The sequence below is a fragment of the Etheostoma spectabile genome, chromosome 19 (assembly GCF_008692095.1).
Source record: "Etheostoma spectabile isolate EspeVRDwgs_2016 chromosome 19, UIUC_Espe_1.0, whole genome shotgun sequence".
NCBI lineage: Eukaryota > Metazoa > Chordata > Actinopteri > Perciformes > Percidae > Etheostoma > Etheostoma spectabile.
This window is the reverse complement of record NC_045751.1, coordinates 18,213,719-18,239,934: the sequence shown is the minus strand read 5'-3', so window position 1 is coordinate 18,239,934 and position 26,216 is coordinate 18,213,719. Positions and strand designations below refer to the sequence as shown.

The 26,216-nt window shown below is 41.9% G+C and overlaps 1 protein-coding gene across 6 annotated transcripts in view; it reads left to right on the top strand.

Annotated features, from left to right (window-relative positions):
* The window catches only part of nrxn2b (neurexin 2b), a 743,906-nt gene that overhangs the window by 70,976 nt on the left and 646,714 nt on the right, over positions 1–26,216 (top strand). For all 6 annotated transcript variants that reach the window (XM_032544413.1, XM_032544414.1, XM_032544412.1 and 3 more), the window contains exon 2: positions 19,634–21,046. In XM_032544413.1, coding sequence (XP_032400304.1) covers positions 20,335–21,046 — 712 coding nt within the window. In that variant the 5' untranslated portion in view covers positions 19,634–20,334. The remainder of the gene's footprint in view (positions 1–19,633; positions 21,047–26,216) is intronic.

The following is a 26,216-nucleotide window of genomic DNA, read 5'->3' as shown; positions in this document are numbered from 1 at the left end:
TTCAGAAGAAAAACACTCACGTTTTTTTCACATTAATGAGCCTCATCTTCGCAAATGAATCGTGTCAGCAAATCTGTCGGTCTATTTTGATGGGCATAGAGGGGGCCTCATGAAGGTGATGGCATGGAGTTGATTGTGACCTGCCTCGCCCGCGATCCCTCCTCCTCTTCCAGCTTGGCGGGATGTAGTGTTGACAGGTGGGCTCTCAAGCTACTGGTTGTTGCGTGGTATGTGAGTTTGGTTCTACGTATTTTACATATCGCTTCGTCCTTACTTGTGATTTTTCTTTGAGAACAAAGTAGCGCCACACGTTGCTTTTCAAATTGTTAGGAGTGTAGATTCCGAACTGCTTGTCATGCGTGGTTGTTGTAAGCCTTGGCACGGCCATTGTTTTGGTATACAAAATAGGCGCTAACCAGGACGCTAACGTCACCTACAGGAGCCCAGATGACCAATAATAGCCTTGCTAATCAGCTCGCAAACTTCACCAGGCATTAAAAAGCCTCGGAATCTGAATTGAAAACGACGTGTACAAGCAAACACATTTTGAAAAAATAAACCCCGTAACAGGTTTGAATATTAAAGGCTGTCTAGTATTCATTTGAATATCATTATTTTTTTTAAATATTCAAATTATCTTCAAATAACAAAGTTTGGAGTCAAAGCCCTAATCCATACATATGTCATCTGCCGATTGTTTGAGCAGTACACAGGTTATTTACAGCTGTGGCGTCAGCTCTCCTCCACACACAATTAAAAAGCTGTTTGGATGCACTCATGTGTAACTCATTGACCATCTATTCTTCCCTATTTCCCTCCTCCCTTTCCCTTTTATTCCTTTTCCCCTACGTTTTGCTCATTGGAGGGGAGCTTTTTGATCGCACGACAGGTCACATCCTATTTTTTGTCAAGTTTGCTGAGGAGGGGCTCCCAGATGTTTGTCACCTGTCACCCCTTTTTCATTTCTCAGCAACGGTTTTCTCTGTGATGTGCTTATTGTGCCGACACCATACAAGCAATTGCAGAAGGTGGCTTTTGCTGAGTGCAAAGTGTTTAGCCAAGTCATTGTCAGAGTGCAAGTGATGATTTGCAAAGGCCGTGTTCCTTAATGATGCTTTTCATGGGAAGAATGTCATGTCCTGATGACTTGGCTTCAGCTGATCCATTTTAGTTCTGGACATACACTCAACCATACTTCATATAGTTCTTTATGGAAAGTATTGGCCGACCGCCAAACTCTCTGGATGCTACTATTTTCAATTAATCAGTGTGTGTTTTTGAGATCATGTGAGCTATAGAGGTAATTATTTCTCAACATACATCCAACCAGGCTGAACTTTACCCCCCCACCACCACCACCACCACCACACATGATCTTATGTTAATACCTCCCTACCCTTTCATTTTCTACTGTGAATCGCAGTCCAGCTGCAGTTCTTCTCTACTTCTCCGCTCCTTTAATGCTCCCTATTGTGAACTGCTGGTACACCCTCTCTTTTTGACTTTACTCCTCTATCTCCTCTCCCTCCTCCACCACCTTGTCCCACTAGTTCCCAGAGGCGACAGGCAACGAATGACGACACTCATTGTTACGCCAGCTAGAGCAAAGCCATGCATTTTTAATCTCTAACTCTCTGATCTCTCTCCTCCTCTCGGTCTCTCGTCTCTCTCTCTCTCCTCCTCTCTCGCTCTCATCTCTCTCTCTCTCTCTCTCTCTCTCTCTTCTGTCTGTCTGTCTGTCTGTCTGTCTGTCGTCTGTCTGTCCTGTCTGTCTGTCTGTCTGTCTGTCTGTCCTGTCTGCTGTCTGCGTCTGTCTGTCTGTCTGTCTGTCTGTCTGCCTGCCTGCCTGTCTGTCTTTCTCTGTGTTCTGTCTCCTTGGGAATCCTGTCCCCCAGCCACGGATTGATTCACACCCAGCGGAGAGGCATTTCACCTGGGACCACAAACCTCAGTGTCCTTTCTGCCGTGTGTGTTTGTGTGTGTGTGTTGCAGACACCTTTGCAATGTAATTGTGCTTTAGGGCCTCACAGCTTGTGTGAGGCAGGGGGGATTTGGAATAGTGGAGGGGTGTGCATCCACTGACCTTCAACCATTGGCAAAAGGCTGCTCTTGTTTGCTCTCACACAGACACAGGCGAACATTTTTTTAACTGCGGGTAAATGTAGATTCATGAAACTAATAGCCCTATTACTGAAGTCATTTGGTTGCTGGCTGACAACAGTCTCTTGTGTAAGTAGATCAATGGATTCATCAATAAGACACTTGGCGGATATTTAGCATTGTTGATTGAGAAAATGAGAATCCCATACAGCAACTAAATGCACCCATGTTGCCAATCTTACACAGACATTGACAAAAAGTAAGATTTTTATTTAAAGGATTCACACTCAGTTACAAGTGTATTTTGTGAATGTACAGTATTTTTAACTAATGCAATCTAATATTAAAATATATATATATGTATAGGGGATAGTTCACTGAGAGGCAGCCTCTCTTTTGCAGGAACGCCCTGATCACATTCACACAATTTTACACATTCATACCTGGAAGCTGCCCAGTACATCCACAGTCTGATCTGCTGGCCACAGAGCAGCTCCATTGGAGCGGTTTTGAGGTTAAGGGCCTTGTTCAAGGGCACCTCAGTGGTGGTAATGAGGGAGGGACAAGCACTGCTCTTTCACTTTCCCCACCCAGATTTTATCCTGTTGGTCTGGGGATTGACATGACGACCTCCCGGTCACCAGCTCTCTTCTCTAACCTTTGGGCTAATAAAACAGCCCTGCAATAAATTATTCCGTATAATGATACAAAGTTTTTGTTGAAACTGTCATGGTTTCATTTTATAGTCATGTTGTCAGCTACAGAGATGTTGAATTAAACATTACTGAGAAGTGTTTCTAATATGTTGTTCATCACATTTTTATTAAAAAGGATAGTCTTAATATTAGAAACACCACTCAGTATAACAAAATACAATTCGTACATACATTATATTGTTGACACACTGTACGCCCACGGTGTGCTGAAACTATCGTAAAACACAGGCTGTTTATTTGAGATATTAGATGGATAACAGTTAGGTAGGGGATAAGGAGGCCATATCTCACACTATATCTCACAATGTCACCCATGCACTGGGCAGCCAATCACTTAATGTGCAATAACATGTTTGCACCATTTTTATATCTTGTTTATATACAGTACATGGTTCTCACGCGTGTGGACACCGTAATTAAAGTCATTATAATAAACTTTATTTCAGACCCAGGGGGATCCATATCTTACTCTTGTGTGTTATTCTGATGACATTAGTATGCTTCTAGTGGCGCCATATTGAACTCTCCTTCTCTTTCAGAGCAGACTAACTGCTGCTGGTTCTCTCGTTCATTCTCCCCCTCTTTTCCCTCCTGTTGTTACCTCACCTCTTTTCCTTGTGGCTCCCTCTCTCCCTGCCCCCGCCTTCTCTCCCTGCTGTTCTCTCTCCTCGTGCCTTCAACAGGGATCTGCCTGTAATGAAGCCTTTGTGTTTGTACTCTGAGCCGGCGCCGTTTTGAAATTGAATTGGATGTTCTCTCCCCGCTCGGTTCCTCTTACCTTCCAGCTCCCAACACAGCTCTGGCTTTCTCCATTATCTCCCGCATTCCTCGCCACAATGCTCCACATTGTGTGCCTCAATACACGCGCATGTTTTTTGAATGCATGCAAACGCTCCAAGGTGCTGTCCCTGCACCTGGTTGCATAGGATGCTACACTCACATACACAAACATGCATATACAATAGCAGTGTACCACTTTGTGTAGTATTAATGCCTGGAGATGTAGACTTGGTCAGATATACACATTCCCCTTTTCATCCAACTGACAGCCCCCTCAGCTTAATTCTGGCACCCAGAGCTCCCCAATCACTTGTACTTGTATCCTCTCCATAACACTTCTAACACTTCTAGTGCTTATCCTTCACCCAAACTTATTGTTGTTGCTATTTTACGTTTTTGACTACATGTATCATGTCGGCATGACCTTGCCCCATTCTTCACACGTGGCCACCCTGTTGTCAACATAGATCTGTGCTCACCAAATCCTGCCTGTGAAGCAGGGGACCTTTTTGTGTCTCCTTGCCACACTTGGGCTCTTACCAAGCGCTTTAGTCTCACTTTCTCTTTCTCCGTTTGCTCCCAGCTCTCTCTCTCTCTCTCTCTCTCTCTCTCTCTCCCTCTCCCCTACCATACATCCTGCCCTACTCTCTTGGAAATGGTTGAGAATGAAAGGGGAGATTGTTTCTGTTCACTGCCCCAGTTGGCTCCTTGTCTTTCTTCTAATGTTGTTGTTGGGGCTTACCCATGGTTATTGGGCTCTTAAGAAGGTATACACAGTACGAGGCCTGCCGGGAAAATGCCAGAATACATGGGGAAGGGTTTATGTTGGGAGACTGAAAAAGAAATCCATAAAATAGCCGGAGGAGTGTGATGAATGATATATGATTAAATGCTTTCATATTCAGAGGAGGAGGAGGAGCGTAGACTGAGTGTCCTGTACTGCAGCGCGCCAAAACCAGATAGCACTTGACACGCAGACGCTATGCATTGGGCCACAGGCTGAGAACTGTTGCCACTGCAGACCCAAAGTGTGACTTTACAGTTTATTTTCATGTTCTGAATCCTTTTTAATGTTTTTCTGACATACAGCTACTTGACAAAATCCACTGGCATCTCCTCTAGACCAACATGTGACGTATTCACCAAATTCCTCCCTACTCTCTATGACAGTGACACTTTATGTAAGGATAATTGAAGAAAGATGCAAACGTGATATTTTTACTCAGTGTTTGATTTGAAAAATATCCTAGAACAGTAATAGTTGTAATGCAAAAGTAGTAGCAAAGACGGCATCGGAGGTTAAAGTCCTCTAAAAGAGGGTGAGAGATTGAGAATGGGAGCTCAGAGGAGAGATGAAGAAGTTAAATTGAATTCCAGAAAGGCCAGAAAACCATTAGGTCTGTTTTCTAATGTCTGGCACCATCAGCATTTTGATTTACTCTAGAGCTTTAAATAATTGATTGATAAATAAAACTATTTACAGTTCACCAGTAATTGCTTTGTCAAATTCTATAATTTCTGTATCCACCAGTACCAGAAAGAAAAACAAAACAGAGCCTGGCAAACCATACGTAAATAACCCACTAACTATTCCCTCTCATCCTAGTGACACTTCCCACTGGCACCCATCTTATTTGATACATACATACTTTTTTTACTGTAGGTTCTCTCGGGAAAGCGGTGCTGCCATTTACATGCTTAGAATGTATGGCATCATTATGAAATAATTCATTAATGCTGCATTATAGCTAGTTTAGTGCTGGTGGATGTGCACAGTGTGTACGAACTGTAGTTCACTCAGCCATATGACAAAGGTAATTACGCCAGTGGTGTCTGGCTTTAACCCTAACAGATGGGATCTCATTTATCAGGAGGTTGAGATGGACCTGTATTGGTCTTTATTTCATGAACAAAGATCTGAGTTAGTCTGCAGAGCAACTGGATTTTAGAGTGCAATTAAAGTATATATTATATATTTATTAGAAACTGTCAAGATTGTGTCCTTATTGCACCGTGGGTCAGAGAGAAATGTACGTTCAATTGCTCTGTATGTCTGGGACATGACTTGACTTGATTACTAAAACACACCTTATCCCACTACCTCCGGTAGATAGCCCTCATCAGGAGACATAAATCCCCCTTTCTTACACCCACATCTTTGGAAAAACTTAAAAATGTCTTCAAAGTATTCCAGAAAAAGGACTGGTGTGTCCAGGTCACCATACCGTGTTAGCTGAAAGGACATTCTGCTTATTCTCAATATGCTATGAAGCATGTTGAAAAGTACTGAACAATTACAAAACAAGTATAGGCCTTACTATCTATACTATGGTTTCTTGTTATTTTTAATAATTGTCGATCTGTGAGAATTGGTGTTAAGGGGCTTATAAAGATTTATAAGTCTTTATTTGTGTGATCCTTTACGTTGGAGCTTTGTTTCACTGGCTCCTTTTTATTGTAGCCTGGTTATGGTTTTAATAAAAGATATGCAGTTTGCTCAAACCTTGCAGAAGGTCAGCGATTTATTCAAGGTTGATATGCCTCCTATTGCAGTTTTCTGTTATACATTTTACAGTGGCAAACATGCACCTTTTTTGGTGGACATTGTTGGTTGCATATGTTATTTCCTATATTATTAGGTTCTTTTTTTCTTTACATTTTCTGTTATAATTTATAAGGTATAATTACCTTCCCCTAATTACATAAAAAAAAAGAATACAGACACATTCACTCAAACGTATTTCCAAGGTTTTAAAATATACAGGATCTGTAAATTTCAAGATTGCAAAACTGAATTTGTGTATTCATAATAACCAGCTTTATGTATTATTCTTGTCTCTCTTTTGTGAAGATTAATTATAGGATCTACTGTATATTTGTTTTATATGCATTTTCCCATATTTCTGCACAATATGACATATACACTCACCTATAGGATTATTAGGAACACCATACTAATACTGTGTTTGACCCCCTTTTTCCTCCAGAATTGCCTTAATTCTACGTGGCATTGATTCAACAAGGTGCTGAAAGCATTCTTTAGAAATGTTGGCCCATAATGATAGGATAGCATCTTGCAGTTGATGGAGATTTGTGGGATGCACTTCCAGGGCACGAAGCTCCCGTTCCACCACATCCCAAAGATGCTCTATTGGGTTGAGATCTGGTGACTGTGGGGGCCATTTTAGTATTTATTTAGTATTTCCTTTACATATAATTATATGTGGCTTCCAACATAGTTTATAATCTATAATCCCTCCCTTTCAATTTCTACTCCAGTTAAGTTAATTTTTATATCACAATTGACCCTGATACCAAACATCATAAATGTAGTTTTTTGTTTTGTTTTTGATAACAGATCAAGAGCTGACCATTTAGGCTTCATCTCAGGACACCATCATCATCATCATCATCTTACACCACTAAAGAAACACAGCTCAGACAACATTCGGATTTTACAAGGTCATAGTCAGCATTTTGTCTGTCTTTTAGCTTTTCTGCTTGGATTTGGTACTAAATCCTGAGGCACTGAGTGGTTTCAATTGGCCTCAGAGGCAGCCGGTCTAATATTATTTTATTCCAGGGGTCATAATTTATCCTGTCTGTAATATCCCCACTGAGGCTGTTGGGAGGAGGATGCAGTTTGTCTTGCGAGTTCCGGTTGGATGCTCAAAGGACTTCTCCTGCACTTTTTTCGAAAGAGAGTGAGCATTAGCAGTACTTACATAATCTGATCCTTTATTCTCAACTGCAGCCCCCCTCCCCACCAATCCAGCCTGTGTCTCCTCTCCGCTCTTCTGCCTAACCTACTTCTGCCCAGGGGCTTACAAAAATGTGCATATGCTGTCCCCTTTTTCACAGCTCCCCATGTGTGTGTCTGAGTTTATATGTGTGTGTTTATGCACGCACAAAGCTGTGTGTCACCTCATATCTTTTCAAACCAAATTCTTGCCACTTCTTTGTTCTTAGTCACAAAGCGGCACCGCATGCCTGTGCCTGTTCCAGCTCCCTCAGATTTAGAGCTGAACTAAAGGAGACCTGAATCAATGTTTTTAGAGCAGCGTCGGATCCATTTTTCGTCAGTTATTCTTAGTTACTTCTTTCTTTCCTCCTCAAAAGACGAAATAGAGCTAGAGATGGACTGCAGACTACATGTGAGAGGAGCTGGGTGAGAGGTCTTTAGTAAGACACAGCTTTCAACCATAGTGCCCAGATCAATATGCCACCATAGGACGTGCACTGAGTGAATTGAGAGGCCAATAATGAGCTCAGCGAGTCTACAAGGTCTGGGAAATCAACCGCATAGCTCACCTGCTGCAGATATTGGTAGTTTTTGCCTCTTAATAATCATATTGCCGCCCTAACGTCAATGGAAATCTCTAAGCTGGAACGTTAAGTAGAATATCCGGGCCCCAGTTTATTGCTTCTGTCGGTCCCCAGGTCTCTAGTGTGCTTGTTTCTTTTGATTCCTCTAAAATCTTTTCCACAATACGACCCTCTGTCAGCCTTAGCTGGGATATTGAAATGTCAATACCATTTACAAATCTGCAGTTGCTGTGATATCCTCTCAACATCATAGAGTTTATGAGTCTTCCACCTGCTGAGTTTACAAGCTATGAGGTCTAAAAGCCAATAAAAGTTAAAGAGGTTGGTAATAATTGCAGGTTTCCTTCAAATAAGATTTGTCTCTAATGGTATTTTTATTATAGCTGCAGACAGCCGATACAATCTTAACTAATACAATTGATTAAACTTTCCAACTTTATTATTCCTTTCTTGACACTTCCCTGCCTGAATTAGTATCAGCATTCTCTGTATGAAAGGGGTTTTCAGATCCTTTAAACCAAACTTCCATTATAGTGATCAAAAACATAATCACAGGCCTACTTAGTCCCTGTGTTTTATAAGTGGTTACAGTATTGGCCTTTTCCACATCTTTCAGCCTTCTCTCTCCAGCTTTGTTCACCAGTGCCTTTCACTCAAAAAAACAGCCCTCTGTTAGACAGGTACACAGGTAGCTAATGGGTAAATGGAAGCTCAGGGATTGGAGGTTGGCTTCTTAAAATATAGGGCAACCGCCCTAATAAGGTCTAAATATCAGGCTTGTGGCATGAGCGAAGCAAATTGCTTTTTGACAGTATATTTAAGATGGTAATCGACTGTCATTTACCACAGCCAATTGGCAATTGCTAGGTGTCCCTCCCTCTCCTTCTCTATCGCTCTTCCTTTTCTTTCTATCTGCTGTCCCTCTCATTTTCCCTCTCTCATTCTTCCATAATTCATTGAGGACGAGAAAGCAATCCCCACCCCAGTCTCTCACACACACACACACACACACACACACACACTCACACTCACACTCACACACACAAACATACAGACACACACAAAGCAGAGTAAAAAAGATGAAATGGAGTATTATATTCATGAATCCTGCACTTGTTCTAAGCTTGGGGGGGGGGGGGTATTTGACAGAGTGGTAGCTTCTGTACCTCAGTTTTACAGACATGAAAAAGCAACAACGTGTGAAGGTATATGATAAACCACACAAAATACTGTGTAGCTGTAAAGTATGCATTCCCTCCAGGTATTTAAATTAGTTGTGTTGTTGAATTTGAAGACCTGAATTGAAGCTTCTTATATCAAATAAATAATCAAATGTATACAAAAACTGGAGGTATAATTACCCAGGTGTACCTACATACTTCCCTGAAATTTTTTCTTCTCACTAACTTAAAACCTTTAAACCTCACCTTTAAATTGCTGGTGGGCTCATGAAAACAATAGTAGCAATGGATGTGTTCTTTTAAGGCACTCTCTGTACTCACTGCCCTGTAGTAATGTAGGTTCTTTGGCTGCGGCAGAAATGCTCCTTGTCATTGGCCACTCAGGAACAAGAAATGACTGCTATTTGTGCCTGCCATCGCCCCAATTAATACGCAGGAGCTTAGGTACGGCTGTCACCATAAAAAGCTGCTACTGGCCCTTTTTTGTTGTCTGGATTTCCTAGTGGCAATCTCAAGCTGTACCGTAATGGTTGCTGTGAAATTAGGGCTGAACAATAATGGCCAAAATGATAATCACGATTATTTTGATCAATATTGTGATCACGATTAATTATCACAATTATTTGTTGATTTTAACCAAAACCTATTTTATTGTCACATAGGCTATTTTTAACTGCTTTCACATCCATATTATGTTAGATTCTTCTTATGTTGAAGTTGTATGTTATATATACAAACAGCTGCAACACACGTAAATGAAAATTAGCTATCTGAAATAAATAAAAATAAAAAATAATAACTGATTAATGGACGCTACTCACAGAAAGATGGCTGACTTATTATGAATGGGTCCAGTACGGGTCGAATGGCGGGTCAGCAGAGTTACACACGTATGTATGAAATGTCTGTATCGTCACTGTGCTGCATTTTTATAAACTATGATATTCTGGCCATGGGTCACTTCTCTGGCCCTGGTCCAACAAGCACCGTCTCACACGCTATTATTCTACGAACTAAAGTTAGTTGCATTCAATAACTTCTTCTGTGTTTTTTGCCATGGCAGCCGCAATAGCAGAGTTACCAGCGGAAACACTGGTACAAATACAGGTTTGCCTCTCATGCTTAACAATATACAGCTGTTTTAATAACAATAAAAACTGTAGACAAATGTCAGAAGTGTGGTCCGGCGCCGCTGTGTGGCGGGGCTACGCGAAGAGTAAGAGGAGACATCCGAACACAGGCACGGTTTTACAGAAGAAATGGGTCATGTAACGCAACATTAAACCATATGGATACAAAGAACATTGCAGCGGATGCGAGGACATTAGGTGCACGGGTGCGACCTAGAGGAAAAATATTACTCGCGCCCTAGAGCCCTGTGAGCTAAAAGACGTCAACTAGCACTGGTCACTGCTGTTGTCTGAAAACAACACAGACGGGGCAAACAGATGATTTTACACAGATGATTTTACTAGTAAACTGGTAAACCTTGAGACCGACGTATTACCAACTGCTATTTGTCAAATTTTCCTCACGTTACTCTTTCCTCTGTGACTGTCCACATCTAGAAACTAAGCAGGGAACAACTGTGATTGGCACACGATCAAACTGTGGTTTACGGAGCGGTAGATGGGCTTTGCAAAAAAAAAAAACGGCGCATTCTATGAAATGACGCATTTTTTTAAAATCGCTTGATCACGCAAATTTGATCGTGGGAAGTCAAAATTGTGATCGTGACTAATATTAGATTAATTGTGCAGCCCTATGTGAAATGCAAACTCAATTTTAGGCGCCTGTAGCCACAGGCAACTGCCATACTGGTGGAAATGAGCCTGACACATTGAGATGCCCGTAACATGCCCAAAAGCTAAGGTCTGTAGGCACGCTGCGACAGGCGCCCAGTTGTGAGACCGGAACGCGCAGAAGTCGGACTAATGTGAAAATCAAGAATGGAGTAATACAGTGGATACATGTACCGGTTGACTCATGTGACACAGATTCTGGTTCCAATTCACTTGGGGAATAAAATACACTTTTTCTTTTGTGGATGAGAATATGGTAAAAAATTGTATATTTATATCATGCCCATGAGGCATTCATTTTGATAATTATTGTTAATATCCCAACATTTTGTAAGGTTATACTAGACACAGTCTGTCTGTGTCTTAGTAACTCCTCTGGCTTGTCAACAAATGTTATCTTGTTTTATAGGTGATCGTGAATACTTAAATCATTCAGCACAAATAATCTTTTTAAAACAAAGCTTAATGAATCATTAGAAAGGAGGACATTTTAAAATCAGGTATTTTCTTATTAATAAATCGATTCTTACTTTTTTTCCTGTGCAAAATCATCATGCTTAGATTAACTAAGTTTTGACACTTCAGAGTATTCTGGCCATTATGAGACCCAGTGTACAACAAGTGACTGCTGCTGGATAAGTGTCTTTTTTCCACCCTTTTGTTGACAATGGCTATAGAAATAGACCAGAGGCTATTGACAGCACAATGTTTTTATTGTTGAAATAGACACAATACCTTTCGTCAACCACACACTATCAGTTCCTCGCTAGCTACACTGAGCTACCGGCAGGTCTTTGTTTCTTACCAAGATGCTTCTCCCTCGTCTGATGGAGAGAGGATGAATGAGGGAGGGGAGGAGAGAATTGTGTGTGTGTGTGTGTGTGTGTGTGTGTGTGTGTGTGTGTGTGTGTGTGTGTGTGTGTGTGTGTGTGTGTGTGTGTGTGTGTGTGTGTGTGTGTGTGTGTGTGTGTGTGTGTGTGTGTGTGTGTGTGTGTGTGTGAGAGAAGGGGTAGGAATTGGAAGATAGTAAGCAAGCAGGCATCTGCAGGAGCACTGCCTGGCAAGCTGACTGGAGCAAGTTCTCCTTTTATTCTGTCTCTCCTCTTCTCGCTCTCTCAAGCCTTACATTCTTCTTTCTATTGCCTTCCAACCCTGTCTTTCCTTCACCCTGTCTCACTCTATTACTTCCTCCTCCCCTCTCTCTCTGTCTCTTTTCCCCTCTTTTCTCCCAGATAAGGCCAGTAGAGCTGCAGGCTGCTGGGCTGGTTAATTGGAACGGGAGAGTCTCGAGGCCTGGCCAGTGAGCCTTGTGCTTCCCACCAAAACATCTTCAGGCACCAAGGCAGCCACACACATGCTGTTGCACGCACGCACGCACGCACGCACGCACGCACGCACGCACGCACGCACGCACGCACGCACGCACAAACTCTTACTCGTCCACATTCCCACATGCCCCCAGCAAACATTTTACATTTCACACGTGCAAAGCAACTTACAACAATTGAACAGGTAGGGATTCAGTATCTCACTAAATGAAAGAGGATGAAAACAGCACTTACAGGTATCTAAACGTGTATACTGTCAACATACTGTAGATGCCCAGAGCTGCCTTTGATTGCATTAGCATATGCAACACCTTTTGGCACTGATTGGTGCTCCTCTGTACACATGTACCAAACACGAATACACAGACACAACAATTTACCTCTCCAGGTATTTAAAGTACAGCCATTTTCACCCTCTACACTCGAGTGGCACACAATGATATTTTTTTTGGACCCCTATCACCCCGTACACAACACTGATAGCATGACAGTTTAACCTGGGGCGCAAACACATTTCATTCATTCTACTTTAGTATGAACTTAAGTTGGATTCATTTGGGTTTCACACTTTCAGCGCTTGCTGCACCTGTAGTCTGCAAGCTCTTGCGTTTTTGAAAAGTTGGTAGTAGGTGGAACCAATGTGGGATGGGATGGTGATGGATGGCTGGGTAACCTGAAAGGGAGTTAAAGAGAGAGGGAGTGTGAGGAGCGAATGATGGGAAATGAAAGGCATTATGAGGCGGGTAATATGAAACAGGGAGGAAAAAAAGAGGATGGAAGGACAGGCGAAAGAGGTATTTAGAGCTTGGATGAGCGGTCAGTTACTGTATACACCGATGTTACAATATGTGTGCAAAAAACTCACTGCCAGTGTTTAGTTCCTCTGTCATGATTTGTACATTACACTGCAGTACGAATAAGCTGGCTGATGGCACGCAGATCTAATGGCACCGTTGTGTAGAGGGTGATGTGCGTGGGAGTGCATGTGTTGATGCGTGACTGCATCTCAAGTAGCATTGCAGGCTAAGTGTCAGTGATGTCCTCTTTCTGTTTTTTCTTCTTCATTTATGTCCCTTGTGTTCAGTCTCTCTCCCTCCCCCTCCTCTCTCCCTTTTGTCGGCCATTTTGTTGGCATGGACCTGGATGTAGTAATGTCTTTGACTGACATGACTTGCTAACACTGAGAGGTCTGCTTCTACTTGCCCCTGGTGTCACTGGCCTTGATGATGCAGCGTGCATGGCTCTGTGTGCCTTCATGTGTCCATTTTTGTCATTTGTGTGTCTTATTGTTTGTTTTGTGTGAGGCTTTCTGTCAGTGCCACTGTCTTGTGTCTGTAAGTGACTGTGCAGACTAGTTGAAAACAACATCTCCCACTGATGTGATTAGGTGTTATCTTTCACTAAATCCATGACTGCCTCCTCTTTTAGCCCTCACAACATTTCAGCTTGCAGAGCAAACTCATTTACTCCCCGTGATTTACCCTGTCAAAGTGTCACAGCAAAAGGAGCAACAAGGAGTCCCGCTAAAGTCATTATAATTCGCACAGCAAGGCTAAAGCCCTTGATCTGTTTCATTAGCATCTCCTCATCAGGGCTAAATGCAGTTAGCACTAACAGCAAGAGCTAGTCACTAGCGGCTTACAGTTGACGAGGCTGATCAAAGGCTGTAGTCTGATGTAGAATAAAGGCCCGCTCACCCCGTGTTAGCACACGACTGGAGGACTGTGTCGTGGAGCATTGCTTTTGCCATACTGATTAGTTCATTGTATTTTTACTCCGCTCTAAGGTGCTCTGTCTTAATTTCTTCTTTGTAAAAAGAACACTTACATTTCAAAGTCATTGCAATTCCTCCTTTTCTCTATTCCTGAATCATCAGTCGGACTCCTCATCCTAGAGCTGCATTCCAGTAATGTCAGACATTTGTACTTTCTAGTAGAAAAGATGCACTACAACAGCACTTAAGCATGAAACCCAACCTTAAACAACATTCCTGATTGAAATATGAAGAAATATGTAAAACTATTTTCGTGTCAAAATTATGTCATTATGTCAAAATTTAATAATTTTGACATAAACGACTTCTCTTCCCATGTTTCTCTTGTCCACTCCCTCTCCCACCACTTCTTGTTTTAAATCCGTGTTCTCCATCTTGACCAGGAATATTAAATGTGGCTCAGCGTGCCTCTCTGGTTAATTAGAGCACAGCAGCAGCAGCTTCATGCTGATGGATGGTACACTGCTGAGCTTCTCACAGGCCAGAATTAATGGCTCCTGCCTGACTTGGATATTGTGCATGTGTGTCTGTTTGTTTGCATGTGGAAACTGTGTGCATATGCAGAGGTGCATTTGTGCAAAGGAAAACTATTTGCATGTGTAAATATTTGTGTAAGCTTACACCTCTATTGTCCTTTGTTGAGACTATTGTACTGTATAAATATTTCATACACTTTAGGCGTTTTTATTGCGCTTGACAACTGTTTCAGTGTCATATTTACAATTCTAAATAAGGTGTCACACCTGAGGAGGAAAATAAAAAGTGCAACATTGAACTCTGTGTAGCACTGGTGGGCAGTGAAGTATTCAAACCAGACTTCATTTGAATGTACAGTATGTGGGCTGACTGTTTGTGGAAGATGAAAGCCTGGCACGGCTTCACACAACAGGTGTAGTCTGGTCTGTGGGGAATCTGAAGACCTTGGGCCAAGGCGGAGCTCTGCAAGAGATGGATTAAACAACAAAACGCACATTTATTTCAAAATCATGACATCTGGCTCAAACAAATGATCAAACATTAGGTTATTGTCACAGTTATCGAGTTCTTCCAATTGAAGAATTCAGATACACAAGTACAGACAATTTTTTTGGCACATAATTAAAAAAAAATGCAAAGTCAGTTGTTAACTCTGCTGTTGCTGTCCTGGAATTGAAAACATCCAATCTTTGTCACAAGTGATGATTTCAAAATGATGTTTCCACTGTAGGGTGAATGTAACCAAAGACTCTTGAAGAATTTCAACAGTGTCTGTCGGGACTGTGCCGACATTCCCCATGGGATCATGTGAGAGGAAATGGGTCGGTGGTGGCTCACATGCCCATACAGTTATCCTGAGGGCTGCAGAGCCTCACTTGGACAAGAAGTCGGGTCAGGGTGTATAAGGCTGGGTACAGATTGCTCTTTCAGTCAAGTCGCACAGCTCTGCTGCAGCTCAGCCAAGCACTGTGAGCGAAAGAGCTGTCCTTTTTTTTTTTCTTTTTTTTTTCTTGAGGAAAGAATTGAGGCAGATGGATGTCACACTAGCAGTTAAGAAAACATGTTATTTTTGGATTGAAACTGGACCTTAGCTGGATCGTTCATGTCATTTATAAAACAATGTTGGGTCCAAATGCTGCAGAGAAGACATTGTGGACTACAACTGTGACAAAAATCATAATCCCAAATAAAGGCCTAAATATAGACGCACACAAACTTGTATAGTATACACAGTCCAGATGAACACTCTCTGTCGCACAAGGACAGTTGCTTTGCTGAATGCAGACAGCTGCACACACAACTAGAATCAATCACTAGCACGCACGCACGCACACACACACACCCCACATCCCCCGGCGCTGTAGTTATCTCTTGAGGCTTGTTATGTTTCCTCAGTGTCCTTGGGATTAAATAGTACCATCAGGCGAGCCAGCCAATAACCCCTTAATAACTAGCAACATAATGCATTAAGGATTCACTGAAAGTCAACATAATAAACCTTCATAAACGTGGTATTGTGCAAAGAGCAGGAAACACTGCTTCTTTCTGTAGCACTAGAGAGTCCCCAAACACCCCGAAATAAGTCAATGAATATTGAATTTGGTCGGTCAGGGAATATTCCAATCTATTTACCCATAAGGGACACAGATGTGGTTAAAAGAATGGTTGATTAAACAAGCATAAGCTCTCAAATTGTTCACAAAAATAATTCTTACTGTCCCAAAGTGTTTAGGGGTTTTATCATGCTTTTGTTGATGTTCATAATGGCAATTAAAACAATGTCATTGTGTGTGTGTGTGTGTGTGTGGGTGTGGGTGTGGGTGTGGGTGGGTGGGTGGGTGGGGTTTGCATGTGTATAAAACAGCAGGCTGTTTGCTCATGAGTTAGTATAGGCATATGTCTGCGTAGTAATGGGAAGTGTTCTTGTGTCAGTAGAATAAGGGCTACATTTATTCCTGTCTATGTAAATTTACAGTAAAATGTACCCATCCAGATGTGTGCATTACGTTGACCTTGACCATTGCATAGTGCACTCGCATGTCTTCTTCTTTTCACTGTGTACGACGTCCAGACAGCGGACATAAGTCCAAAAAAAAAAAAACACACCATGGGTTAACACTAAATAAATCAGTGGCTGTTTAACAGGACCAGTTTTGCTCGTGACTGATGTCCATGTATAAAAAAAAAAAAAAAAAAAAAAAAAAAGACTAACATCGGCCGATACCTATTGTCGATGTATTGTGCATCCCAGTAAGTCATGTGTTATTGGTTCTAGATGTGAACACATAATTGTTGAATGTCAAAAAATGAACTTTACCTGAAAACAGCATGTAGTTTTTTTTTTCTTCTTTTTTTTTAGCATCTCACATCACACTTTTAGTCACTATGACCACTATGGTCAGAAACATTGTGCCAATATATGAACAATAACGTCGCTGTCAACGGGCTTATCTGCTAATGTTAGCTACCGACTGTTACCTTGAAACCATCCAGCAAATAGACAGTACCGTAGGGAATTTACCTGAACTCTGTGATTTAACGTCATTGCTCAATTTACACACAGTTTAACAACAAAACAAAACACTGAGTGAACATTACTAGCTACGTTTTTCATGTTGGTTTTGAGCAGTGTGTACCCCCACTAACCTGGAAAACGTCTTTTTAATCAGTAGCTAACATTAAAAGAGCGTGTCGTAGGAATACAGCGTCTCCTGTTGCGGGGAGGCAGAGGGACCACAGCGTTTGCTAATGTTAGCTTCTTGTCTCATCTGGGGTTTGATAAACAGTAAATTCAATGTCCACAATGCTATTTTCCAATAAAATGTAGCTGCGTGAGTGCGGATTTCATGTCACGTTTTTTGTTGCTGTTTGTCCCTTTGCCTTAGATTGAGTGACAACTAGTACTTGCCCTGTTGTTTACTTGGTTGCCATGACTTTGCGAGTGATGACGTCCTGTTCCAGTTGCTCAGGGAGAGAGAGCGGATGACAGTTTGCCAAAGTAGACTCAGACTCTTCAGAATCGTGTAATTACGACTTTATGACTTTTCATAAACAGCTGAAGGAGTGGCGGTGCGTGGTGTACATAGCGGAAACCCTGTTGTGCGTCTGCAATATTTCTGATACACTGGCGCCAGAGGTTTTATCGTGTTGTGCCGCCATCAACCTAGAGGAAACACCGGAGCTGTTGTGTCTTTAAGCTTGCAGGTAGTCATAGAGCCGAAGCGATGCCTGTGTGAAAAGGGACGGCCGGTGTGGCAGGACTATACCCGGTGCAATGTGCAACTTGACCTACAAGCAGCAGCACAATAGCAAAGCAGCGTTCCAAGTGGCCAAAGTTATTGATAACTTACAGAAACACTGCATGCCGTAGTCATATTTTGTTTTCCTCTCTCTCTCTCTGTCTTATAAACACATGTGCAGGGGTGCTGCTGCTTTTGCATTATAATGCATAAAGTTGGTGGTTTGTGTGTCGGGTACACATGTCAAAGAGAAAGAAGTTGTTAAAGGGATGGCGGACATCTGTTTGAGGAAAATAACAAGCCCCAGCCACGTTTAAGTCTGAAGTCTGGACCTATAGTTGCTCCGTATAGTTTGGGCTTGCGGTGAATAAAGAGAGAAAACCTGCGCTTAACCTTGTTTACGGGCTTTTATATTCATAGTTAGACCAAAATCGTGATGTATCATTTTAGGGTTGTCTGGCAATATATTGATTATCACAGAATTGGTGTATTCACTTTCAGTATTGTGGGTCGTGTATTGTATTGTGAGATTCCTACCCCTAGTGTGTACATATGGGCAGAGTTCAACAGCTTTGGCATATGCTGCTGACATTTTGTATTTTACACATTTGTATTAGTATTATAGGACATAGCACAAAATGGTGACATATTTTACAGACTGATGTAACCTTTGAGCCTGCGGATGATAGTCATTTTTTTGGTTTTCTGAATTTTGGAATACACTTGAATGAGCATGATGTGCACTGTGCTTCCCATGTTTACAATACAACCTCACAAGTTCCATCTGAAGGCAACATTGCTTTTTCTTGGTTGCCATTGTGAACATCAGCTGGAGAAAAATAGCCCTAAAAATATTTGTCTTCCTCCGTCTCCTGTTTCTCACAGCTCTGTCTGTTTCCTCTATCCTCCCTTATCTTTCTCCATCACTGTTGAGCCTCGCCCGTCTGAGATCATGATTATGCAGCCTTTCTTTCTCTGTGTGTCTGTATTTCTCCCACTTTCGCTCCCTCCCTTGCTCTTATGCCAGCATCATAGCGGTTGTCACTTTGAAGCCAGGCAGGATAGCACAAGGGAGCATGGGCAGGGGTGAGCCTAGCTTTAATTGTAGACTGACTGGGATAGAAATTAGATCTCACTCAAGAAATAATGGCTAGGGATTAGGCCAGGCCCCAGGGTCAAGACGGGCTGTTCAGATAGCTATTGACTCTGCAGCACTCAACTCTGAATCACATTTGATTTAATGATGTGTGGGTTTGCATATGCATGGTGTGTGTGTGTGTGTGTGTGTGTGTGTGTGTGTGTGTGTGTGTGTGTGTGTTTGTGTGTGTGTGCTGTGGGGTGGTGTGTGTGGTGGTGTGTGGGGCTGTGTGTGTGTGTGTGTGTGGTGTGTGTGTGGCTGTGTGTGTGGCTTGTGTGTGTCTCATGTTCGGGTGGGATTTATTAAGAACACTCTATTGCTGATCGCCCAAAATATAAATATGTTGATGTATGTATGAAGTATGTATACTGCATATACAATCATTATGATAAGGTTCAGTACATTGCATGACATATCTATTGGCCTGACTGAGACGGAGCAGATGACATTTATATCGCTCAGGCCCCTCGGAGCTATGCAAACCTCAGAAAGCTTATTTATCGTTTGGCTCTTAACAAACTTTTTTAGGAACTGAAAAGCGGGATTTTTTGTACTTGGTGTTTAAGACAGTAGGCGGAAGCAAAGTACATGCAAAGAAGATGAAAAATAAAAGATTAAATACAGTCAGGTAAAAACAAATAAGGGCTGATTAACCTAACATGGAATGGGTCACATTTAGATAGGACATTTGCAAGTTTGTATAGTTGGAATGAAATGCACTGGAACATGTCTGTATGTGATTTACATTTTGTTTTTTCTGTGTTTCTTCCAGATACCCACCTGCCCCCCTAACGATGGGACCCACACCTGCATAAAGCTTTGTAGTCCTTAGGTATCATGAGAAGAAGGGGTTTACGCTGAAACCATGAACGCATAGCATGCTTTAGCAGACTCTAGTAGACTCTGATACCCGTCTACTCTACGACTCCCTCACTCTTTTGCTCCTTTTCCTCTGCTTCCACTCCCCTTAAAGAAAGATCACAATCGGATAACTCCCCTCTCCCTCCCTCCCCCCCCATCTTTTGTCACCAGCTCAAATTTCCTGGATATTACACTGAGATCTGGATTCAAGAGAAAGTTTCTATTTTTGGTCCAGGATAGACCAAGAGGCTTTTGAAGAAAGGACTGTGTTGAAAATATCATATTCTCCCCCCTCCCCTCTTTTACTCCCCCACTATTCCTCATTCCTTTTCTCCAATTCCCAGAGGCACCAACTGATGGAGAGACAAAGGAGAGAGTCAGGATAAGGACAAAAAGTTGAAAATCGGAGAGAAGAGGGAAAAACTGTCAGGAAAATTGGAGTAGGACTCCTGTGGGGATTACTTTACCCAGTTGATCTTGATATATCAGTTCAGTGATGCTCATTATTTACATTTAAAATCTGTTAGACACAGCAAAGTCAGGCCTTACCTCTGGGGTACATTAGATCAAAAAGGCATCGACTAGAGAAGGAGAAACTTGGGAACTTTGAGTATGACAAGGGGGTTAAGATTCTTCTGTTGGCCCCTGTGGCCTGTGGCCCTTTTCAGCCTGCTCACCACAGTGAAGATGCTGGAATTTGGTGGGGCGCCTGGCCAGTGGGCACGCTACGGACGCTGGGAAGCTGGATCCGTGGGCGAGCTGAGCTTCAGTCTTAAGACCAACATCAGCAAAGCCTTGGTACTCTATCTGGATGATGGCGGCAACTGTGACTTCTTGGAGCTTCTCATCGCTGGTGGGCGCCTCCAGCTGCGCTTTGCCATCCACTGTGCCGAGCCAGCCACAGTGCACATGGAGACGCGGGTGAATGATGACCGCTGGCACATGGTCTTGCTCACCCGCAATTTCCGTGAGACCCTCCTGATGGTCGATGGTGAGACAAAGGTGGCTGAAGTCAAGTCCAAGAGGAAGGAGATGGCAGTGGTCAGTGACCTGTTTGTGGGCGGGATCCCACCTGATGTGCGCCTCTCTGCGCTGACTTCTAGCACCGTGAAGTACGAGCCGCCCTTCCAGGGTTTGATCTCCAATCTGAAGGTGGGGGAGATGCCTCCTAATTTGTTAAATAGCCAGGGCATTCAGAGTGACCTGGAGTACCTCTGCACCAAACAGAACCCATGCTTCAATGGAGGGTTTTGCTCTATTCAGTATGGAGAAGTTCACTGTGACTGCACCCTCACCCGCTTCAAGGGGAAGTACTGCAAAGAAGGTAAGGAGCCATCATACTGTACCTGCTCTACCCTGATTTTATTGCATTGTTCCTTGGGCAGTCTTCTTGGTTTATATAAATCTGTTGTAGGTAAAGATATGCTCTGTTACTCAAAGCCTGGAGTATGTCATGAGGTGTTGGAGATATAGCCCTTTTCTTTGAGGTTTTGTGGTCACTTTGTAGCCACAGTGGTATGAAAGGTTCAGCATAGGAATGCAAGTTGTACAGTTCTGATGTCTATAAATTATACTTAAATAGTCTCTTCTTGGCATTTTCTGAGTCTCTTGCAGTGAAATCACAAATGGCTTGTTTCTTAGTAGGATCTCTGTGTTCTAGTAGGGTTTAATAGTTGAAGCCTAGACTCAGTGCGGACCCAGAAAGGAGGGTGAGGTGCCGTGTGAAAAGGCAAGCCTATTGCTATTTTCAGTCTTCTATTGTCAAAATAGTTTTTAAAAGTTTCATTGCCAGAAAGATAGGGTTGTTGAAGAAATAACTCTTTGTTGGGGATTATGGGACTCATCAAAAGATTTAGACATGGCACAGGTGCTACTTTAAATGTGGCTTGGATTTTTTTCTAAAACAATACTTAACATCAAAAGTGCTGAATATCTAAACGGATTATTTTAAATGCTAAGTCACACATTGTAGGTCTGCTCTTCAACCAGCTTTCTTTACTGCTGGTTTTCTCTCTGTATTTCCTCCTTTCTTTCTTTTTTCATTCTTTTTTTCCTCTTGTCTTCCTTCTTTCTCTCCAAGCTTATTGTCTGAGGTGTACACCCTGCCCTTGCCTTCATTTGCTCTTGGGATGTGCTGCCATGCTGTCAGCTCATGTCAAACTCTGTTCTGTTTTACACCTCTGGCTCCCTCCTTCACTGACACATCCCATTTCCATATCTGTAGTTTTCCCCTCTGCTTTGCGTCCATCCATCTCTCTGTTTCTCTTCGTCCCGCAGCATTTCCTTCACCCGCCTCCTACCTTATCTTCTCAAGGCTATCTGGGCTTTCCATCTCTCCTCACCTCCCTCCCCCACTCTGTCTCCCCCGACTTCACTCCCTTACTCCACTTATCTCTCTCTCACCTTTACCCACTGTCAGCACTTCCTACTCCCGCCTCTCCTCCCCCTGCACTTATCTCCCTCCTCTCTTTCTTTCACACTGTCTGCATCTCCACACCTTGCTTCCCTATGTAGCTTACAGAAATGGCTTGTTCTCTCTTGATCATCTGTAATGGGGGGGGTTGGGGGGGGGGCCTTCATCCTACATCTCCAGTTATTGCCGTTTATATGTTCTATTAATATTGCATTGGTGTCGCATATTCCATAAAAATAGTAGCTCCAACCCTGTCCTGTGTAATGAAATGACTTACTGGATCTTCAAAAGGTAGATAAATATTTTGCCAGCGGTTATGTTTGAAGTCTTGCATTTTTGTGGCACCCAGAGATAAGCTTTGACAGCACTGACAAAGAAATCAAACCAAACACAATATTTTGTTCAATTTGTTTGATTGTTTCTTTTTTGTTTGAGTAATGCTTTTGATGGATCTAAAAGCAAAAATAATAAAATCAGCATGCAGCCATGATCACAGCATTTAAGTTGTTTGCTGTAGAAAGTCTAGAACAGTCTTCACCCGCTCGAGAAGCTCTATTGTTTCGTCTTTTGTTCTTAGAAGAAGTCAAACAAAAGCACATTCCTTAACTTCTTGTGAATGAATTATTGCGGTTTAGAGACCCTATAGTACAACAAATGACGTAACTGCAGGTCTGTCTGTCTCTTTCTTGCTGTCTCTCTCTCTCTCTTTCTCTCTCTCTCTCTCTTTCTTGCTGTCTCTCATTTTACTTCCTCCTTTTCTCCCTCTCTCTGTGTGCTCTGTGTCAGATTGCTGTGTGGTTGCTGGAAGCAGATACTGCTGCCTGGCTCTAGGCTAAATTGAGAGCAGAATACCAATGCAGTGCTACAGTGACTGCAGGAAACATTTGTCCTTTTGAGAGAGAGAGAGAGAGAGTAAAGTAGAGGAAGAGAGAGACAGAGTAAGATAGAGGGAGAGAATGGAGATAGAGGTTAGGAGCAGAGAAACGGAACAAGAGAAAATTGGGATAGAGAGCAATGGCCGATCAACAGTGAGAAGTGGAGAAGAGGGCAAGAACGAAAGACAGCATGGAGATATTAATTTGCTCAATATTAATTTATTTTCAGAGATGTTCTTTGGTTTGAGGGCCGTTAATTGGGTCATTATGGCTGAATGCCAGTGCAGAAGTTCATTTATTCCTTTTATCCAACATGTGGGTGGGAAGGTAAAGGTCTCGCTCTCTTTTAGTTGGTTTTAAGACACTTTAGATGTACTAACAAATTCATATCTTGCTGTTTTAGCTCTGTGGTGGAGGGGCTATGTCAAAAGAAAGCTTATTTTAAAGGCCTGCACCCTTCAGAGAGGAAGAACACATTATTTCATGGGAGTATTTTTCAAAGATGAGACTTTGCAATATATTATGTGCCTTGTTCCAGATGATTCATGATGTGCTACTTGATCATTTAGTCATTTAGCTGACACTCTTTTTCAGAGATTAACAATCAGTGGAATAAGCTTGAATTGCTATGCTACTAAAAGTACAACCAACCAATTGTAAGTGGTGCAAAGATCCAGCAATGACACACAACAAGAGTGAACAAGTTCACCCTTTTAAAAGGGTAGGTTCACCCATGTCACAGAACATAGAATTTCACTAGTGGTATCTATCCATGCAGATAGTTGTGGTTTATGGACCCAGGTAGGCCTGCTGCGGTTACCGCATTACCGTTGTGAAGGAGTCATGTCATGCCCACCACAGAGTCAAGGAGAGCTGGGCAATATATCAATATTATATTGATATTTTGAAATGAGACTAGATATTGTCTTAGATTTTAAATATTGTAATATGGCAAAAGTGTTGTCTATTCCTGGTTTTAAAGGCTGCATTACAGTAAAGTTATGTGAATTTCTGAACTTACCACACTGTTGTTTCTGTTCTATTATTTGCCTTTACCCACATAGTCGTTATATCCACATTACTGATGATTATTAATCATAAGTTTAATTGTGTAAATATTTAGTGTTTATAATAGTCAACACTACACTACAATATCATTGGTCATTATCAAGGTCAAAAGTATCGTGATATTTGATTTTCTCCATATCTGTGTTTTAGTAAGAAATGCGTGCTGGCCGATTCCACGTGAGCTTAGTCAAGCTTTTCATTTCCCCGCCCAAATCCACTCCAGGCGGCTCCGCTCAATAAGGCTCTGTGCTTACATCTGTTTCACATCCCTCTACTCAAATAGATCACCCCTCCCAGAGCTCCTTGTTAGCCCACCAGCAAAAAGTCAGCCGGATGCTGGGCGGTGCTCCGGGCGTGGAGCAAGGTCGGGCGCCTTTACCTAAATGTACAACGTGAGCCTGGGTTGGGCTCGGGAATGTCTCAACTCATGGTGTGAGCGATACAGGAGCGGGAGATAAGGCAACGCCCCACTTTTTTAAATCCTCAAGCAACGTTTGTCAAAAAATAACTAACATCGGCCAATACGATGTGATTGTCAATATATTGTGCATTATTTGTTCTAGATGTGAGCACATAATTGTTGAACGTCAAAATGAACGTTACCTGAAAACAGCATGTAGTTTTTCTTTTTAGCATCTCACATCCCACTTTTAGTCTCTATGACCACTATGGTCAGAAACATTGTGCCAAAATATGAACAATAACGTTGCTGTCAAAGGGATTATCTGCTAATGCTAGCTACCGACTGTTACCTTGAAACCATCCAACAAATAGACAGTACCGTAGGGAATTCACCGGAAACCGGTGATTTAATGTCACCGCTCATTTTAACAACAAAAACAAAACACTGAGTGAACATTACTAGCTACGTTTTTTATGTTGGTTTTGAGCGGTGGATCCCACTAACCTGGAAAACAGTGTCTCAACTTAAAACAGAAAAATTCCAGAAAGAAATGACTCAGAAAATGGATATTATATAAATTTATTTCCACAGATATGTCTAAATTCTAAAAAATACAAAACTTCTCAAATACAAAAACACATCCACATCACTCACACACATACTTGAAATAACTACATACATACATTTATAGAAATAAGTAATTATAATTTGATGAATTGGTGAAATGCCATAAGAAGGCCCTATTTTTGCTTTGACACAGCTGGAGCCATCACAGAGTTAAAATGTTCTTGTCAAGTTTGGTATCCATTAACTCGTCTTCTTATTGGCTAAACAGAGAGACCGGTTTCATAACATTTAGTTTTAACTGGAAGGAAAAACTGTCCCACGTGGCTGCTCTCTGAATCCTGCCACATGATTGGCTTCCATAAGGGGCAGCTCGGGTTACGGTAGATGGATTGGCCGGCAACAAAGTTCACTCGAAAGCTTATGCTTCATAGATTCTGCCGGTGGGCAGAGTTACTTTGTACTGCGCCGAGGGGAAAAGATACAAGCGATCAAAACGCAGAAATTATGAACTATCTAGATTTCTCTATGTCGAAACTCGGCCAAAAACTACAAGATTGTGAGGGGACCAGCTAATTTGGGATTACATGGCTTATAGTTCTAACACCTTGGACTGTTGCCGATGTAGGAAAAAAATGTTTTTGGCAATCTTTGACCGCTGTGAATAAAGACACGAGGAAACAGGTAGAAAAACACACTCGACTTAGACTCAAATCTTTCTGTTTCTTTACTTCATAACATGATTATAACAGCTGTAAGTCACTTTATGCTCTGTGTGTGGGCTTAATGTAATCATGAGACTTTAAGCTTTCAAATGATGTACTGCATGAGCGTGTTTATGAAGATTTACTGCTTCCAATTTAAGAAAACGTTGTCTCAAATGGGCCCGTTGACGGGACCGAATGTCTGAACAGGTTGGAGTTCCTGTAAAAACAGTTCTATGGATTATCCAGAATAGAAACATCTGTTTTTGGTAAGTAGTGTTGTTGATGATATTTTACACTGAGAAAATTCTCTCTTGTTTTGGGGTTGAAGCAGAAATCTCAGAGACCTGGGCAAATTTTAATTTAAATAATCTGCATGCCAGACACCATCAAAGTATATTTTATGATTTGGTTGTACCGACCTTTTAAGGGACATTTAGTTTATTATTATTATTATTATTATTATT